At 45.7% G+C, this 20,164-nt stretch overlaps 1 protein-coding gene across 4 annotated transcripts in view; it reads left to right on the plus strand.

The window, feature by feature from the left end:
* Nucleotides 1–19,792, plus strand: part of ZFYVE28 (zinc finger FYVE-type containing 28) — a 162,232-nt gene extending 142,440 nt beyond the window's left edge. For 2 of the 4 annotated variants that reach the window (XM_077280183.1, XM_077280180.1), the window contains 5 exons: nucleotides 7,688–7,839; nucleotides 9,837–9,953; nucleotides 11,267–11,371; nucleotides 11,935–12,038; nucleotides 14,194–19,792. In XM_077280183.1, coding sequence (XP_077136298.1) covers nucleotides 7,688–7,839; nucleotides 9,837–9,953; nucleotides 11,267–11,371; nucleotides 11,935–12,038; nucleotides 14,194–14,325 — 610 coding nt within the window. In that variant the 3' untranslated portion in view covers nucleotides 14,326–19,792. Of the gene's footprint in view, nucleotides 1–7,684; nucleotides 7,840–9,836; nucleotides 9,954–11,266; nucleotides 11,372–11,934; nucleotides 12,039–14,193 lie in introns of all 4 variants that reach the window. The other 2 variants (XM_077280179.1, XM_077280182.1) reach the window with 1 other exon arrangement.
* Nucleotides 19,793–20,164: the final 372 nt, after the last annotated feature.

Below are 20,164 nucleotides of genomic sequence, written 5' to 3' on the forward strand. Positions count from 1 at the left end.
CGTCTCCTCTTTCACACTTCTGTCTTTCAGCTCCCATCACAATCCGTCGTTTCTTGAGAATGCGGGATCCTGCATTTTCTCGTAGACTTGTATTAGCGACGGATTGTGACGGACGGCCTCACGTTTCATCAGTTGTGCACTGGATCCGTCGGAAAATAGTGGTCCATCGAGAAAACGTTTTTCCCCTCTGACCATGCCCGGAAGGATTTTCAGATCCTGGAAAAAGTGCCTCTCTCTCTTTCTTTCTCTCTTTTTCTCTCTCTTTCTCTCTTTCTCTCTTTCTTTCTCTTTCTCTCTCTCTCTCTCTCTCTTTCTCTGTTTCTCTCTGTTTCTCTCTCTTTCTCTCTTTCTTTCTCTCTCTATTTCTCTTTCTGTTCTCTTTCTCTCTCTTTCTCTTTTCTTTCTTTCTGTTTCTCTTTCTCTCTCTGTTTCTCTCTCTCTTTCTCTCTCTATTTCTCTCTCTTTCTGTTCTCTCTCGCTCTTGCTCTCTATTTCTGTTCTCTCTCTTTCTCTTTCTCTCTTTCTGTTCTCTTTCTATTTCTGTTCTCTTTCTCTCTATTTCTGTTCTCTTTCTCTCTGTTTCTCTCTGTTTCTCTGTTTCTCTCTGTTTCTCTCTCTCTTTCTCTCTTTCTGTTCTCTCTTTCTGTTCTCTCTTTCTCTCTATTTCTGTTCTCTCTCTCTTTCTCTCTCTCTTTCTCTTTTCTTTCTTTCTCTCTTTTCTTTCTCTCTTTCTCTCTTTCTTTCTCAATTTCTCTGTTTCTCTCTCTTTCTCTCTCTCTTTTTCTGTTTCTCTCTGTTTCTCTTTCTCTCTTTCTTTCTCTCTATTTCTCTTTCTGTTCTCTCTCTTTCTCTCTTTCTCTCTTTTCTTTCTGTTTCTTTCTCTCTCTGTTTCTCTCTCTATTTCTCTCTTTCTGTTCTCTCTCGCTCTTGCTCTCTATTTCTATTCTCTTTCTCTTTATTTCTGTTCTCTCTCTTTCTTTTTCTCTTTCTGTTCTCTTTGTCTATTTCTGTCCTCTCTCTTTCTGTTTCTCTCTCTTTTCTTTCTCTTTCTCTCTGTTTCTCTCTCTTTCTGTTCTCTCTCTTTCTCTCTATTTCTGTTCTCTCTTTCTGTTTCTCTCTTTCTCTGTTTCTCTCTCTTTTCTCTCTCTCTCTCTTTCTCTCTCTTTCTCTCTCTTTCTCTCTCTTTCTCTCTCTTTCTCTCTCTTTCTCTCTCTTTCTCTCTCTTTCTCTCTCTTTCTCTCTCTTTCTCTCTCTTTCTCTCTCTGTTTCTCTCTCTGTTTCTCTCTCTTTCTCTCTGTTTCTCTCTGTTTCTCTCTGTTTCTCTCTGTTTCTCTCTGTTTCTCTCTGTTTCTCTCTGTTTCTTTCTCTCTTTGCCAAAAATTTCTCCATTGAAATTGTGGCAACACCACAAACGACACATCCTTCATTACACTGGATGCGTCACACACGTTTTTCACTACTTTCCTGACGTCCGGCGACACGTCATTTTACTGCACAACAACGCACAGCAGAAGGCGGAAGTGTGAAACAGGCCTAAGGCAGTGAAGTAGTTAATGTCAGTATTCCTGGTGGTCCGTACAGCGGCAGATGTTTGCACTGATTCCGGGGGTCTATGACAGCCCAATGATTAACATTGAAGATCCATGTAATCAGTAATGCCGGGTCATGTGGGGTCCGCCATAATGGGGTGAGATGAGATTTTACTCTTGTCAGCCGGAGTCTCTGTTTTCCCGATAGGCACTGGTAATACTGAATGTGCCCTGTGGGGGCAGTGTAGGGGACTGAACACTTCCTGTTAGGTGTGCTCTTGGATGAAAGCTGATCACCGGGATCTCAGGTTATTTTGGGGTGAAAACTACAAAGTGACTGTTTAATTCTGATCTCTCCTCCGGAAACCCGCAGGGTCCTCATCATCCGGTCTATCAGCCGGCCTGGGATCCTCCAGATGACGCTGCTCTTCTCTCCATTCTGTCCCGTCATGTCGTGCTCCATCTTTTTTTTCCCCTCCTCGCACTAACACAAGACTTCCTTCCTTCCTTCGCTTATGTCCTCTGTGCTGCTGGTAGCGAGGTCTGATGTGCGGGATGTATATGTGTATGTATACGGTATATATGGTATTCTGCTATGATGCTAAGAGGAGCTCAGAACAGCCCAGACGAGTCGCCAACTCTCCCCTCCGACCTGACTCACTGACAGGTTCTCCGTTAACTCTACAGCCAGCAATAGTGCACACAGTGGATATAGGAGGCAAGCGGTGGGAAATGTGTAATAAACCAGATTGCAAAAAAAAAGATATTTAGCCCTAAATAAATGCACTTAAGTAAAAAAAAATTGTCCTGAATGATGGACAATCCCTTTAAATAAATAAAATAAAGCGGTATTAGATAATGACAGTAGCTGCTTATCTCCTCAGTCCTTCTCCTGTAGAACATCTGCAGATCGGAGGGGCCGAGCTCAGTGATCGGAGGGGCCGAGCTCAGTGATCGGAGGGGCCGAGCTCAGTGATCGGAGGGGCCGAGCTCAGTGATCGGAGGGGCCGAGCTCAGTGATCGGAGGGGCCGAGCTCAGTGATCGGAGGGGCCGAGCTCAGTGATCGGAGGGGCCGAGCTCAGTGATCGGAGGGGCCGAGCTCAGTGATCGGAGGGGCCGAGCTCAGTGATCGGAGGGGCCGAGCTCAGTGATCGGAGGGGCCGAGCTCAGTGATCGGAGGGGCGGAGCTCAGTGATCGGAGGGGCGGAGCTCAGTGATCGGAGGGGCGGAGCTCAGTGATCGGAGGGGCGGAGCTCAGTGATCGGAGGGGCGGAGCTCAGTGATCGGAGGGGCGGAGCTCAGTGATCGGAGGGGCGGAGCTCAGTGATCGGAGGGGCGGAGCTCAGTGATCGGAGGGGCGGAGCTCAGTGATCGGAGGGGCGGAGCTCAGTGATCGGAGGGGCGGAGCTCAGTGATCGGAGGGGCGGAGCTCAGTGATCGGAGGGGCGGAGCTCACGTCTTTGCTTGATGAGTAATATGTGGTGTAATTATTCGGATTAGCTTTTCACTGATTGGCCGGTGTTATTGGCAGGAGTATTGCGGTATTATCATAGGCCGTGGTATAGGAGGCTTCTGAGTGTCACCTTGTGGCCGAGCCTTCATCTTCAGACAGATGTGCCTTCCACTTCACAGATACCAGACGTGTCGCCCTGTTATTCCCCGACTGCTCGTCTCCTCGCCCTGGACGGGGTGTAAATCTCAGAGACAGCAGATTGTGTTTCCCATTGGGATTGTGTCTGTGCCACTGTCCATTCCTGCTGTCTGCGGTCATGCAGTCGGCCAGAACCCTTCATTAAGTATTATGTGGTTCCGCAGCAGCTGAGGTGTATTATGAGGTTTTGCAGCAGCTGAGGTGTGTGGATAGTGAGGTTCTGCAGCAGCTGAGGTGTGTGTATAGTGAGGTTCTGCAGCAGCTGGGGTGTGTGTATAGTGAGGTTCTGCAGCAGCTGAGGCACGAGGATAGTGAGGTTCTTCAACAGCTGAGGCGTGTGTATAGTGAGGTTCTTCAGCAGCTGAGGCGTGTGGGTAGTGAGGTTCTTCAGCAGCTGAGGCACGAGGATAGTGAGGTTCTGCAGCAGCTGAGGCACGTGGATAGTGAGGTTCTGCAGCAGCTGTGGCGTGTGTATAGTGAGGTTCTGCAGCAGCTGGGGTGTGTGTATAGTGAGGTTCTGCAGCAGCTGAGGCACGAGGATAGTGAGGTTCTTCAGCAGCTGAGGCGCGTGGATAGTGAGGTTCTTCAACAGCTGAGGCGTGTATAGTGAGGTTCTTCAGCAGCTGAGGCGTGTGGGTAGTGAGGTTCTTCAGCAGCTGAGGCACGAGGATAGTGAGGTTCTGCAGCAGCTGAGGCACGTGGATAGTGAGGTTCTTCAGCAGCTGAGGCCCGTGGATAGTGAGGTTCTTCAACAGCTGAGGCGTGTGTAAAGTGAGGTTCTTCAGCAGCTGAGGCGTGTGTATAGTGAGGTTCTTCAGCAGCTGTGGCGTGTGGATAGTGAGGTTCTTCAGCAGCTGAGGCGTGTGTATAGTGAGGTTCTTCAGCAGCTGAGGCGCGTGAATAGTGAGGCTCTGCAGCAGCTGGGGTGCGTGCATAGTGAGGTTCTGTAGCCGCAGAGGCGCGTGCATAGTGAGGTTCTGCGGCAGCTGGGGTGCGTGTATAGTGAGGTTCTGCAGCAGCAGAGGCGTATGTATAATGAGGTTCTTCAGCAGCTGAGGCACGTGGATAGTGAGGTTCTTCAGCAGCTGAGGCCCGTGGATAGTGAGGTTCTTCAACAGCTGAGGCGTGTGTATAGTGAGGTTCTTCAGCAGCTGAGGCGTGTGTATAGTGAGGTTCTTCAGCAGCTGAAGCGTGTGGATAGTGAGGTTCTTCAGCAGCTGTGGCGTGTGGATAGTGAGGTTCTTCAGCAGCTGAGGCGTGTGTATAGTGAGGTTCTTCAGCAGCTGAGGTGCGTGCATAGTGAGGTTCTTCAGCAGCTGAAGCGTGTGTATAGTGAGGTTCTTCAGCAGCTGAGGTGCGTGCATAGTGAGGTTCTGCAGCCGCTGAGACGCGTGCATAGTGAGGTTCTGAGGCGCGTGAATAGTGAGCCTCTGCAGCAGCTGGGGCGCGTGCATAGTGAGGTTCTGTAGCCGCTGAGGCGCGTGCATAGTGAGGTTCTGCGGCAGCAGCAGAGGCGTATGTATAGTGAGGTTCTGCAGCAGCTGGGGTGTGTATAGTGAGGTTCTTCAGCAGCTGAGGCGTGTGGATAGTGAGGTTCTTCAGCACCTGTGGCGTGTGGATAGTGAGGTTCTTCAGCAGCTGAGGCGTGTGTATAGTGAGGTTCTTCAGCAGCTGAGGTGCGTGCATAGTAAGGTTCTGCAGCCGCTGAGGCGCGTGCATAGTGAGGTTCTGAGGCGCGTGAATAGTGAGGCTCTGCAGCAGCTGGGGCGCATGCATAGTGAGGTTCTGTAGCCGCTGAGGCGCGTGCATAGTGAGGTTCTGCGGCAGCTGGGGTGCGTGTATAGTGAGGTTCTGCAGCAGCAGCAGAGGCGTATGTATAGTGAGGTTCTGCAGCAGCAGAGGCGTGTGTATAGTGAGGTTCTGCAGCAGCTGGGGTGTGTATAGTGAGGTTCTTCAGCAGCTGAGGCGTGTGTATAGGGAGGTTCTTCAGCAGCTAAGGCGTGTGTAAAGTGAGGTTCTGCAGCCGCTGAGGCGTGTGCATAGTGAGGTTCTGCAGCCGCTGAGGCGTGTGCATAGTGAGGTTCTGCAGCCGCTGAGGTGCGTGAATAGTGAGGTTCTGCGGCAGCTAGGGTGTGTGTAGTGAGGTTCTGCGGCAGCTGCGGTGCGTGTATAGTGAGGTTCTGCAGCAGAGGCGTGTGTATAGTGAGGTTCTGCAGCAGCTGGGGTGTGTATAGTGAGGTTCTGCAGCAGCAGCAGCAGAGGCGTGTGTATAGTGAGGTTCTGCAGCAGCTGGGGTGTGTATAGTGAGGTTCTGCAGCAGCAGCAGAGGCGTGTGTATAGTGAGGTTCTGCAGCAGCTGGGGTGTGTATAGTGAGGTTCTGCAGCCGTTCTGAGGTGTGCTGCCCACAGTGGTCCTCTGTCCGCTCTCAGACTTGTGCTGACCCCTCCGCAGATGTCTGCTGTCGTCCTGTACAGATGATCCATTACCGCTGGTTCTGACCCGGTGATGACTCCATTGTTCTGCTGACACATCGGTGATTCGGGAGCGGACATGTCGCTCGTCGTCACATTGATCTCAGGATTACAGATCAGTAATGGATCTGTGAGACGCTGGCGCTGCAGCGCGGCACAATTTACAGCTCTTTAATAGGGCCCCTTACACTGACTTGTACAGGAGAGGAGGGGTGCACATAAACTGTGGGGTGCTGGCACCAACGTGGAGGGTACATAGCAAAGAGGGAGTATCGGGGTCTGCCTTTTTTGGTCCCCTGGCCACTTACAGTTCCAAGAAGTCGCACTGGACCCTGATGGATCGCGGGTTTGTGTGAGGACCCCCATGCGGATGTCTCCTCATGTTGTCTGTATGCACAGTACAGCGAGGGCTGCTTGACACCAGCTGCAGTGAACGGGACGTGATCATCAGAGCCATTTCTATAGACTATTAAAGTGTCCAGAGTTTTGGGCTGCCACCCCTCCTCCGCCAGCAGAGCTGTATACAGAGCTTTATGATGTATAGTTCTACTATTCGCCTTATCTAGCCCTATATCAGTGCGATAAACTCTCCCGCCCTCTAAGGATCATGAGATGACTCGTTCTGTCACAGCCTGTACACCAAAGCTGACAAGTGTGCTGCCGAGAACAGCAAGTGTCATCCTATTGTACTGGCTTATATTCCGTACAATACCCCCATACTGCTGCTGTGCGTTACATGGGGGGGGGCAATATTTGAGGGTTTTTTTATTAGTATGATGCTTTTGCAAACGGGGAGTATAGCGCTGACTTTCCACTGATGTGGGGGCTTCCTCAATACCAGTTGGCTATGGAAATTTTTTGGATGTTGTGTGGTAAAGACAAAAGGATACATGGGTTAGGAGAAGTAGTTTAGGACAAACTAGGACTTATAGTGATGGCGGACAGTTCGCACCCGCTCCATTTGGCGTCAAGCACAATACAGGAGTCAGTCTTCCTTTTTGCTTCATGGCGGAGCAGCCTCTCCTCCGCTACCTTGGACAGGTCAATATTCTATCAGGGTCTGAATTAATTTTGGGGTTCTGATGTAGCTGCACGGCATTTGGGCTGTGTGTGATTTGACTCCTGTGTAGTCCGTCCTGACGACATCACCACCATACCTTATATGGAGTGGTCGGGGTTTGTAGACCATACCTTATATGGAGTGGTCGGCGGTTTGTAGACCATACCTTATATGGAGTGGTCGACGGTTTGTAGACCATACCTTATATGGAGTGGTCGACGGTTTGTAGACCATACCTTATATGGAGTGGTCGACGGTTTGTAGACCATACCTTATATGGAGTGGTCGACGGTTTGTAGACCATACCTTATATGGAGTGGTCGACGGTTTGTAGACCATACCTTATATGGAGTGGTCGACGGTTTGTAGACCATACCTTATATGGAGTGGTCGACGGTTTGTAGACCATACCTTATATGGAGTGGTCGACGGTTTGTAGACCATACCTTATATGGAGTGGTCGACAGTTTGTAGACCATACCTTATATGGAGTGGTCGACAGTTTGTAGACCATACCTTATATGGAGTGGTCGACAGTTTGTAGACCATACCTTATATGGAGTGGTCGACAGTTTGTAGACCATACCTTATATGGAGTGGTCGACAGTTTGTAGACCATACCTTATATGGAGTGGTCGACAGTTTGTAGTTTCCTAGTTTGAATTGTGTTCCGGAATGCCTGACTCCTCCCTTTTTGGAAGTTTTCTTTTTGATGATTGGATGGCGGCTATGAATGACCCCTCCCAGAATCTCATCCCGCGATTGTCACGTTGTGTCTGTAGTAATGACAGCTGAGGCGAAGGCTCGTTATTCTGCGATAGAAATCTGTATTTCTCCTATGCGGTGTCGGTGCGCTCTCCTGACCTTTCCTCTATCGGCTCTGATAATACATCACTAACCGTCTGGCTACTGCTGATGATTATTATTATTATTTTTCTCCTCTTCTTCTTCCCCCATCATGTCTCCCCCAGCAGCCTGATGACCAGCTCCTGCTCGTCAGATGACATTGATCAGGAGGAAATACAACTGGCGCTGAAGGCTGCAAAGATCGCTTCCAGACAGAAGATCCGCTCCCGCTTCCACAGCAGCAATGACCTCATTCACCGGCTCTTTGTCTGCATCTCAGGTGCGTCTCCTCCTGCAGTCAGCGCGGAGCGATCGCTGTTCTGCACCTTCCAGATGAGACTCCTCACTTGTGTACGTACGTGATAACAAGATGATTGACATATAGAAGGAGAAAATAACAGACTAAACCAATGTTCCATGATCTGGAAAAAAAAAAAAAAAAAAAATAGCGCCTCTCTTGAGCATAGGCTGGGTCTGGTATTGCAGCATTTATTTTAATTGGGATGAACTGCAGTACCAGGAGCAGCTATGGACAAGATTGGCGCTGCTTTTAAAAGAAAAATGAAACGCACCCTATTTCCTAATCTACAAATTACATAATTGTCTCACTCATTTTAGTGACATAAATATATATATATTTTAAAATAAAATCACGTGAAAATGAGACTTTGGTTATATATCTTATCAGAGAAATCTGCTCATTTCTCCTCCTGGACGGATATCAAAATGTTCAATTCACTGGGAAAATGTGCAGTGAATACAGATGTTGCCATTACTGAGATAGGTAACAATTGGTGCTCATGATGTTCTATGGAGAAGTGTAACTCATTTCATGAGAACTTGCAGTAGAATGTCTGTCGACCTCTAGCTCCTCCCTCCTCCATAGAATTTGAAAAGCACCAACTGTCACCGCCTATCTCAGGCTCCTCCCCCTCTCCATAGAACTTTATGAGCACCAACTGTCACCTCCTATCTCAGGCTCCTCCCTCCCCATAGAACTTTATAAGCACCAACTGTCACCTCCTATCTCAGGCTCCTCCCCTCTCCATAGAACTTTATGAGCACCAACTGTTACTTCCTATCTCAGGCTCCTTCATCTCCATAGAACTTTATAAGCACCAACTGTTACTTCCTATCTCAGGCTCCTCCCTCCCCATAGAACTTTATAAGCACCAACTGTTACTTCCTATCTCAGGCTCCTTCATCTCCATGGAACTTTATAAGCACTAATTACCTATTGTTTATATTGTTTTATTTGTTACATGTATTTGTTTGGTAATTTTTTTTTTCGTATCGTGATTATTATAAACCAAAAAAAACCACTAAAATTACTAATTTTGAAGTTTTCACACTGGCCACTGGGGCTTCTTTACGCTCATACTTCCTCTCCAAAAGAGTTTTCAGCAGCTTTCTTATCATCAGAGTCATGATTACAATGGCAATACCATAGCTAATACCAAATGATCCACTAATCACAATAGGCAATGTCACAGCTCCCCTCCTCTCCTTCCCTTCACAATGACCTTTGCACACGCTCATTTAATGCTTCAATATAAAAGATAGGGGCGGAGTCCTTTCATTGTGGCTAATGTACATGTGTTCTGTCCTGAAACAATAGGAAGTATGAGTCTAAAAACAAAAAAAGCCCTAGTGGCCAGTGTGAGAATTGCTAGATTTCTATTTTTTGCGATGCAGCGCACAAGTTACTGTGACGTGCAAGTCGCAGAATATCATAATGTTCCAAAAGTTGTTTTTTATTTGTTCTAGAAACCACACCACTTTAGTCCATGGGATGTGTCTTATTGGCCATGTATACTAGACACAGGTCATGGTGTGTACCAGGAATTCGTTATACAGGATCCTCGGGGGCGTGTCTTTTATTGATTTGCATAATTACTATTCAAGCCATGCCCTCTTGCATAAAGGATCCTTGGGGGCGTGTCTTTGTGTTTTGCATAATTACTATGTGAGCCATGCCTTTTGGGGGGTTATAGGATCCTCAGGGGCGTGTCTTTGTGTTGTTTTGCATAATTACTATGTGAGCCATGTCCTCTTGAAAAACCCTAAAAATGACCACTAAATATAAAGGCCCATAAGTTGTATGAGCGTGTACTGTGAGTTTGCAGTGCCCCGCTGTGTTCTGGGTGGTGCCATAGACCCCTCCGTGGTGGTCTTTGAGTCTCTGTGTTGTGCTTGGCCCCTCACCTTTTTTAGGTTGAGCTCCCTGATAAACCCATTATGCCACTAAGCTTGTTCTTCCTCCCCTGTGGCCCTCAGGAGTTGCCGATCAGTTGCAGACTAATTATGCGAGTGATCTAAGAAGTATTCTGAAGACGTTGTTTGAAGTCATGGCCACCAAGCAAGAAGTGGACGACAAGGGGAAGCAGAAGAAAGGTACTCGGCATCACTATAGATACTGGGATCTGCACAATGCAACCCTAAAGGGTAAAAAAAAATAAATAGCTGCTGTCTTCCCAAAACAGCGCCACACCTGTGTATGGGTGAGGACTGGTATTGCAGCTTAGCTTTGATAAAATGAAAAAGGCTTAGCTACAATACCACAAATGTCCTGTATACATTCATGGGGCTGTTTATGAAAGAAACCAGCCATTTTTTTTCCTCGTCTTGTGCAATTCCTTTAATTTGGTATAGCTCTCCTCCAGAAGGAAGGAAATGCTGTTTACTTATGGGAAGCTACCCTGTAAGTCCGTGTCTGACCCATAGAAAAGCCCTGTAACATGACCAGGCTTAACTACCAAAGCGGCCTCTGTCTCCTGACCAGTAAGGAGTCGGGTTGTGTTTGATGGAGTGAGATATATAGAGCCATGTACCATAAACTGTGCAATGTCTCCCTCTAGTGGTGATCACATAGAATGCAGCCCATAACTTTTCGTATTAAATGTGGCAGCAGTTCAACTTCTTGTAATTTATTGTTGCAAAGGGCAAATAACTTTGTGCCAAGTAATAAACATAATATGAGACATTTTTATATTTAAGACCTCTTTTTCTTTATTTTTTTTTTGCCTTAAATATATGAGCCCTAAATACAGCCCTTTCTCACACCTTAGGCATTCTTTCAGTAACTATCGAATATATATTGGGGGTAAATAGGAGTGGGCATGATGGTTTGCAACATGATGGAGCCTTTGCTCCCAAGGGAGACCTGAGCGCTTACCCCCACGGGTTGCATATTACTGACGTATCCTTAGTATGGGACATCAGTGGGGGTCCGACATCCGGCACTCCCAGGATAAGCTATAAGATATCGGCTCTGTAAGTAATATACAGGGTGGATCACAGCAGCTCCGTCCATTACATCCGGTCACCGGCTGATTGGAGAAGTTGTCGGGGTCGGACCCCCACCGGTCTCATATTGATGACTTATCCTACAGACCAGTCATCAATAAAGTCCCCATTAACCTTTCGTATAATCACAATTATAATAGGCCGGTCTGAGGCTGCATGTCTGTTATTCAGTCATAAAAAGGGGCATTATTACCAGACATAAACACGTTAAAGGGACCACGAAAGTCTGCCATAAAGGGAGAGTCCGCACCACCTCCATACACCTTAGATGCTTGTCTGCTCGCACTGACATCTGTGTACGGCCAGCTGTGCGCTTTATGGGAAGGGGTCTTCTCTGTAAGAGCACACATCCCATTCCCGGTTTGGAGACGTGACTGACGGCCGCCCTTTTTTTTTTGCAGTGAGCCAGGGACTAAGGAGCGCTGCACTAGAAGACTGTGCTCTCTGCCAGGAGACCATCTCCTCTTCAGAGCTGGCTGCCAAGGCTCGGGACGGGGACTTTGAAGGTATGGACCGACATATTGTGCTTCTTCATGAAAAATTGTCAGACATCTGCTTTATGTTCCTAATCTTTGTTGGGTACACAAATAACAGAGGGCCGCCCCTAGGGAAAATCAGCGGTGTGTCCCACCCCCGACGCACGTTCATGCTATTCCTTAGGTAAAGAGCCTCCTCTCGGCAGTTGTGGGGGTTGACCCTCCTGTAGGACGTACGTCTTACACACTAGGGCTATGGAAACAGATATAGGAATGTTGAGCTGCATTACTACAATCTACCCTATAATTATACATCTGAGGGTCTTGTAAATTTTGATCAAATTGCGTGATCCAGTCTGCCAGCGACGAGACAGCTTGGGCTCACACGATTTGATCAAAATGTTCTTTTATCAGCTCTGACTTGTGCGCGTAGTCTAGCAATCCCGTTTTCTGCAGGATCAGACCACACAGAGTTTATTTGCAGTCTGTTACCATGGAGACACATAGGTTTACACGGGAGCTGTAAACGTAGTTTTCTTTTTTTATTATTATTTATTACGACTTTTTGCAAAGCTTTGTTTTGTGCTCCTCAGATCCTCCTGACTGGGTGCCGGATGAAGTCTGCAGTCTGTGCACTGCGTGTAAAGCTCCTTTTACCGTCATCCGCAGGAAACACCACTGTCGCAGTTGCGGCAAGGTAAGTGATTGTCGGAGCACTCGGTTATCTCGGACGCTTCTATTAAGAGTGAATGGAGCGGGTGTGCGCATGATCGACCGCCACGCCATTCAGCCGGTCCGAACCCCAGCGATCGGGAAGTTGGCCCCAATCCACAGATAACTTCCAAAATTGAGACTATCCCTTTAAGGAATTACCCCACGAGCTACTTTCTTATATGTAACTGAGATTTCAAGGAATCTTATTTTTTTTATACTGCTGAAATGATCGTACAGGATGTATGTGTATGTGAGGGCAGGCCGCAGTGTCCACACAGGAGAAATAAAAATCACCTGGTCACTGTCTGCCACAAGGTCAGACCACTCTACTCCCGCTGCTATCTTCTCACCTGTGATCTGGTTATGGAGTAACCTTGCCCTGATCCCAGGGGTATTAGACAGAGGAAAGAGATGTTATATGGACCTGCTCATCTTTGTCCAACATTAGTTTCCTATGAAGTCACTAAGAGCCGAAGTACGTTTTTGTACCGGAAATAACTGAAAATTGGCACACAAAAAAATAAAGCAAAGAATCAGCAAATTTACTGTTGGCCAAAAAAAAGTGCTCAACTTCCACGGCCAAAGTTGCTGACTTGGCGGTTTAGGAAATGGTTTACGACGCCAGAGTGGCCCCGTGCGGGTTGCAGGCGCAGCTCCGTATAATGAGCAGATATATTTTGCGCCCGCTCTTGTACTCTGCGCTTACACATATATTTCACAGACGTGATGAATCGTGAAGCGATCACCGGCCCCCGGGGAGACGTCTCGGCTGGTAAAATAAAGGCGGATTTGATAGAAATGGACTGTAAAGATGTTGGATGGTTCTGCTCCTTTTCGTTATTTATTCTGCTCTTGTCCATTATCTCACTGCAAGGTCAGGATTATAGGGGGCACCGGCCGTACGAGGGGCTGCAGAGTTATACCTGGGCAAAAGTGAATGGAGTTGTGGTTACACATGTGCACTACCGCTCCCATAGAAGTGAATGCAGCTTATGTCATGCATGCGCACTACTGCTCCTCTAAAAGTGAATGGAGCTGTGGTCACACATGGGCACTGACACTCTCCTAGAAGTGAACAGTAGAGATTGGCGGACCCTTAGATGTTCGGGTCCGGCGGGTTCTGCCGAACAGTTAAAAAAAAAAAAAAAAAAGTTCAGCTACCAAAACAGTACACTGACCCGAGCCCAGACCACATTCACTTGAATGGGGACCCGAACATCCAGTGTTTCCCACGCTGTCATCTGCATAACAGCACGGCAAACACTGCTTCTGATCGGCAGTAAAATCATTAGCGTCTGTCAGGCAACTGCCGTTCTCACACTGTCAAATGACAGCGCGAGCCAGCTGCTGATCGGAGGTAAAAAGTTTACCTCCGGCACTGGCATCAGCTGATGGGACTACTGCTCCCATCAACCTACGCCTGCTGCCGCTAATAATGTCTGGGGATTAATACTTTTCAACCTGGATGGTGGCAAGATGCGACCATCCAGGCTAAGCACCACTGGTGAATGAGCTGCTGCGAGCGCAGCGTCGGTGACCAGCGGTGATGTCATAGAGGTTACCTCCGGTCACTGAGGCTGTGTTCCCCGCTTGGCTGAACTGTGGTGACCTCCCTCCGGTGAGATCACCTCTAGCACTGTGAGAAAAAGTCTCACTGTGCAGAGGTGTGTTCACCGCAGTCCATTAGCCTGACGGAACGCAGCCTCAGTGACCGCAGGTAACCTTGATGATGTCACCTCCGGTCACTGGTGCTTTGCTCGCAGCAGCTCTTTCACCAGTGGTTCTCAGCCTGGATGGTTTCATCTTGGCACCGTCCAGATTGAAAACTATTAATCCCCAGACATGGATTATGGCGTGGCACAGGACGTAGGACAGGTGGGGGATATTGTTGGGTTTGTTTGTTTTATTACAGGAGACGAGGGCTTCAGTGGAATTAGGCGTTAGGTGAGTATAACTGTGTATGTTATTTTTAAATAAAAATGGAAAACTGTGTGTTTTGTTTTATTTCAAATAAAAGACTTTATTCTGGCTGTGTCTTTATTTACTGTACAACTATAGGATTAGTAATGGATGAGAAAAAAAATATATAGAAAAGCGCGTCAGTAGAAAAATAATTATTTTTTTTTCTTCTCTTCCAGATCTTTTGTTCTCGCTGCTCTTCCCATTCTGCTCCATTACCGCGATACGGGCAGATGAAGCCGGTCCGTGTCTGTACGCACTGTTACATGTTCCACGTCACTCCCTTCTACAGTGACAAAGCTGCCGTTTGATGCCATGACCCCACCGGGGGGGAACCCGGGCCAAGAATTTTCACTGAATACAGACTGGAGGCATGCCGGCTTTAATTTATACTTTTATTATTATTTATACAGAGAAATTTTGATTGTTTTTTTTTTGTTTTTATTTTTAATTTTTCTCAAGCTGCTAAAAGATAAAAAAAAAAAAAGGATGATATGCGTGCCTCTCAGCTTCAGTACAGTCTTCCATTTTGTTCCGGCACGGGCACACCTAACGCCATGACACAGAAGACTACAAAGAATATGACTTCACGGATGTCACTGCATCACGGCTTACCTTAAACATTTAAGATTGTAGCATCTGTCACAGCACTGCTGTAAAGCATGGCTGCACCTCTGGTGGCTGGGAAACCCCGCCCCCGAGGAACCTCTCTTCCATTATATACATTACATTCGTCTGCTCTGTCGAGCAGAATCAAGATGGTTTAGGAAAATCTAGATTATAGGGTTTGTGGGGTCGTTACAGTCCACGTGCTGCGGTTTGTGTGGGTTTTTTTGCTTTCCTAGTTTACAGCAATAACTTTACACTACAGACATACTACTGCTGTCACATTCAGAAATTTCTTCATCTGTTCACCCTCATGTTCTTTTATATAGGGAGCGGTATTGTAATCCTAATGAAGTAGTTGTCCTGCCTATTTTATTATGCCAAAGAGCAAATTTAAGACCGACAACCACAGAGCTAGAAATGTGCTCACTGCAGTTGTCACTTCCCATCCCCCACTCCTCTTGGCAGCCTGTTCAAAAAGCATAGCTCTGCCGAGGCTGACTGTGACACTTAAGAATGCTCTTCCCACTTGCAAGAAGAATCTGGATGCATGATCGGAATTGAATCCCTTTTTTTATTTTTTGTTTGACGGAAAGTAATATTTATTTATAATTATTATTTTTTTTTTTTTTGTAACATCAGAATTGGTAATACCTGTACAGAAAGCAATTGCTCGTAAGCCATTTGATATAAAATACTGCTTTTGAGGCAAAGCTTATTAGAGCATTTTAAAGGGAAACTTGCCTTCAGGGTCATGCATGGTCCTTAATCAATTCAGTGTGATGGAACCTCAGGGGCGGGGCAATACCTTGTCACATGGTTCCAACTCTTGAACCTTTTAAACAGATCTGAACGGAGTCAAATGAGAACAGTTGAAAAAAATGTTTCCTACAATTCCATTATAAAGGTTTTGTTTTTTTATTAAATGGATCCACATCGTGCCCCAACTATAGCTCCGCATGGGACCAGCTGTAAAAAGGGGTGTTCTAGCCAAAAACTTTCATCGCCTATCCCACTTGAAAGTTGATAATTATCAGATCAGTGAGGGAACTGATTGCTTTGGCCCTTACCAGGGGACCCCGATCCTCTACTCCCTCAAAGAGTGATACAAACAGCCGATGTGACCCTCATCTGCTTAGTGAATGGGTGAATATTTTCGGATGGAATATCCCTTTAAATCCACTAGTTCAGTTCCTAACAAACTGAAGCCAAAGTCATGATATCCTTGGAACCTCAAAGGGACCATTGTGGGTTTTTATCAGAATTCAGGGGGTTTTTTGTTCATCTTTTAGCCTAGTTTGACTCATTTGTTTTTATTTCATAAATTTTAATTGAAGCGTCCCTGGGTAAAAAAAATAAATAAAAAATGGCCGATCGCATCCAAGAAGAGTGACACCCTCATCTATGGGCTGTGCATTGTATTTCTGCTCGGTCTCTTGTAAATTAATGCTGCAATACCACTCATTGCCTGCTGACCAGAGTGGCGCTGTTTTTGATTTACACAATATATTCTTCTTCTGTCCCTTTCAAATTTGGGAAGACGTCTCACTTACACCCTCCGACGGGTCTGTACAGTGTATGATCTGCTGTATACGAGACGTGCTGCTTAGTTTCTTCGAATTTTCGTTCCATTCTGCCGTATTACCCCGCGGACTGCGCACGCGTCACATGCTGCTCACTTTAAATGGAGATAATTGCACTTAATATCACCCGTAACCTTTTGCGTAGGGTACAACAAAAATTAGAAATGGTCTAATAGACTACAATAAAAGATGTTGACTCTTCACCTAAGAAACTTGCATCCCACCTATGAAATCAAGACTTTAAAATATCGTTTTGGGTAAAATCTGGTAAAATAAAAAAATAAAAACGTAAGGACTTGTTCACACGTTGCATTTTGCTGTGAAAAAAAAACTGCAGCGTTTTACGGTACCAGCAAACTATGAGAATTGTGAAGTCTCACACACACGCTGCTTATCATTTTTCCTTGCAGATTTGAACCGTCAAAGTTTTTTTTGTCTTTTTTTTTTTTATTTGCAGGAGGTCAATCCTTTCAGCGTTTTTCACCCATTCAAATGCGATGGATTTTTTTTATGCAGCATTTTTGCTTTAAAAAAAAATTAAAAAATACAACAAACTGTTCTTGCTCACCCTACACCCACCCCCGGTCCAGCACTGAGTCTCCGCTGCGGCTCCCGATGTCTGTAATGGTCACTGTAGCCAATCTCAGCGACTGATGGCATGAGCTTCTGAGCTCACAGATTGGCTGCAGCGCTGTTGCAAACAGTAAAAGACATCCGGTGCAGCGGCAGAGACTTAACGCTGGAGAACATTTTTTGTTTTAAAACAAACCTCAGCGGAGAGAAACTTGAAACTCCTATAACTCAATAATTCCCATGAACTTTTACATTAAGTCCATACTGTCCTCCACTCGGATGTAGCCTGAACCTGTATTGGCCGTGGCAACGTTACAAGTGAGGAGAAATGGCCTGAGCCACCTGACCACAAAGAAAGTACTATAACTGGCAACTTCGTCAGCTGCCAGTTATAGCTTCTTCTCGCCTGGTTAACATCCAGTTCAATCTAGTGCTATTTTTTTGCCGTGGCCAGAACAGGGTAGTGGAGAACGGTTGGAGAACTCCGGTTGAGTTCAAGGAAGTAAATCTTTGGTTGACTATGAAGCTCCTTGGTGAAAAGTTGACATTTTTTCTTTACATAATTCAGAAATATTTCTAAGATCTTCAAAGTGTGAGGCCAATGGTGACGTATCAGTGCTGACCAAACTCCTGATACGTTCCCAGACCGGGGACTATTATCGACCAACTATAATCGGTCTTCACGTTCCCCAACTTTACCAGGAAGAAGGACAGCGAGAAGACATTACCCTCCGAAAATAATGCCCTTCAGGTAGAGCTGCACCAAGTCCTAAACACTGGAATATCCCTGTCCGGGGATCTGATGTCTAATTGTGGCTTATGTTGTGGAAAGATGTGATTTCCATGCTCTTTGTGCATACGGTCACTTGTTGTTGTACACCGAGAGTCGTCAATAAAGTTATGTACATTGTCCATGTTCTATCGGCGAGCCGTAGACTGGACTTTGATGAACTGGATTCCGTCGTCTTGTGCTGTAGATGTACAATTGCACTTTCTGGAGGACTTCTTCCACGGTTTCTTCACAGCTGCTATAAAAATGAACCTTGTTCTTGACTCCCGGTTGGACACTTTTTTTTGGTCACTTTTGATCTGTTCTATAAACCTGGCACTGACAAATATATTTGTGAATTTTGGGGCTTTTTCCGTAAAGAACGGTTCTAATGGTTTCAGTCTTGGTGTCCAAAGGTGAAACACAAAAATAGATTATTTGCCCTTGGTGGGACCATTGACTCCGCTGATGGCACGTTGGGTTCTTTCTTAGGGTGTCAAAACCTCTTTCGTTCCAGCCTTCCAAAATTTTTACATGGAATTTTTGGGGGGCATTTTAATTTAGATATCTGGATATCTAGGCTAGCTCTGCCCCTATATGAGACCCATCTCTGGTCTTAGGTGGTAATTTCTGTGTGGCACAATAATTCAGAAAAAAAATAGGATTGTCCAAGTTGGACCATTTTTGGCCAATCCCCTATTTTTCCTCTTAGATGAGCAGAATTTTTCAGAAGCTGCTAGTCCCCTTCATAGACCTAACGTGCCTAATGACAATCGCAGGCTGTCGTGTCTGTGGCTGGTTATGGTGACCAGTTACACGCCGAGTATCAGATCTATATACTCGTGTATGTAACTAAACTTTATTTTTTTATAATTTTGTCTATTACGGAAATGTATTAATCACTTTATTAGGGGATTTGTCTTCATTCCTGTAAAACAAAAATCATGTAAGTGGCTTTAAAAATCTTGCTACTCCCCAATCTAGACCATATTAATTTGGAGTACAGATGATGGCAGTGAATGGGTCGGCTCGGCGCCTATATCTCGCTACCGCTATACAACAACTTTGGCCATGACACTTGTTCCGCCACCAAGGTTCGCTACGCGCCATTGCTACTTCGCAGGGCAGCACAAGTGAATGGGGTCGACCTCGAGGGTGCAGCAAGAAACATGCAAGTCTCAAGAAGTCCAACTTCTTCTGATTTTGTAATTTTTTTGCAACTTGCTTGTTGCAGGACCCTCGAGGTCGCAATGCAACTTATCCATTCCCTTGTATTGCGGCACCAAGCGAATTTTGGCGACACGTGTCATCGCAAAGCCCTTGTCGAATTTTGGGGATATGCTGCTGCCGGAGAACACTCAGAAGATGGCAGGCGGTGAGTGATCCTTTCACTGCCATCATCTGTACTCCACGTGCGTATGTTCTGTAAATAGACAGGGGTTTGGAATCCACTTGGATGTTTTTTTGTTGTTTTTTTTTTTTACAAGAATGAAAACAAGTCCCCTAATAATAATAATAGTGATTTGTAAAGTTTTAGAACTTTCTGTATTGGAGAAAAAAAGACAAAAAAATTAACTTTTTTAGAGGAATGGTACAGAATTGAATTCCCCCTCCGCCGGACGTATTCCCTGGCCAATAAACAATTTTTGTGGCCCTGCCAAAAATGCTTGGAGAAATGGGACCTACTATTGGGTTGTAAATGTTGGCAAAGAACTTTTACAGCTAAGAAAACTTTTCTTTACATGGTGGAATCCCCAGTGCTCCGTGCCGCCTGCTTATTACACATGTTAGGTTCCCATTGCCATAAATGTAGCCTTGGATGAGGATCTGCCGGCTCCTGTGTGTGCGGCTGGATCGCCGGATTCTACCGATGACCGACATTCACACTTATATCTCAGGCTTCACTCTGCAATAGTTCTTGCCGTTTATTTTCGTGCTTCATTTCGATCGCACAGCGGATACAATATGCAGAAAGCTGTGATGTAGAACAATGTTATTTCATGGATTGTACTTTATTTATTTACAGCCTGTTTGTTTTGTTTTTTTTCTTTTTGTAAATTAAATAAATCTGAAAAAACTAAAAGACAAACCTTTCCATATATCTATTTACTGATCTCAGATGCTGTACAGTAGTTTCTTATGTATATACTGAGATTTCTGTAATGAAAAGCACAATACTAATCGCCTCGGAGGGAGACTTCTGTCTTGTAATAACTTAAGATGATTAAAATGATGGTAATTTCTCTACACCTTTTGGATCTTCCATTTCTTTGAACTTTTTTTTGTTTTTTAAGATGTCATGGATTTGTAAGAATTGGGGTATATTGATATGCGGCGTATGCACAGCGGAAAATGTGCAGAGAAGTCCGACAAGACCGTGATGGATGACATTTTACGAAATTGACCAGTATTGCGCATTTCCCATCTATGGCTTGATAATTACTTCAGTTATCACCCTTTTCTATGCAGCAAATTCAGAAAATTTACTATGTCAAATTCAGCAATTTAGTGCCGATGCCAAATTCAGCAGCAGTTAGTGCCGATGCCAAATTCAGCAGTTAGTGCCGATGCCAAATTCAACAGTTGTTAGTGCCGATGCCAAATTCAGCAGTTAGTGCC

The sequence above is a fragment of the Ranitomeya variabilis genome, chromosome 1 (assembly GCF_051348905.1).
Source record: "Ranitomeya variabilis isolate aRanVar5 chromosome 1, aRanVar5.hap1, whole genome shotgun sequence".
NCBI lineage: Eukaryota > Metazoa > Chordata > Amphibia > Anura > Dendrobatidae > Ranitomeya > Ranitomeya variabilis.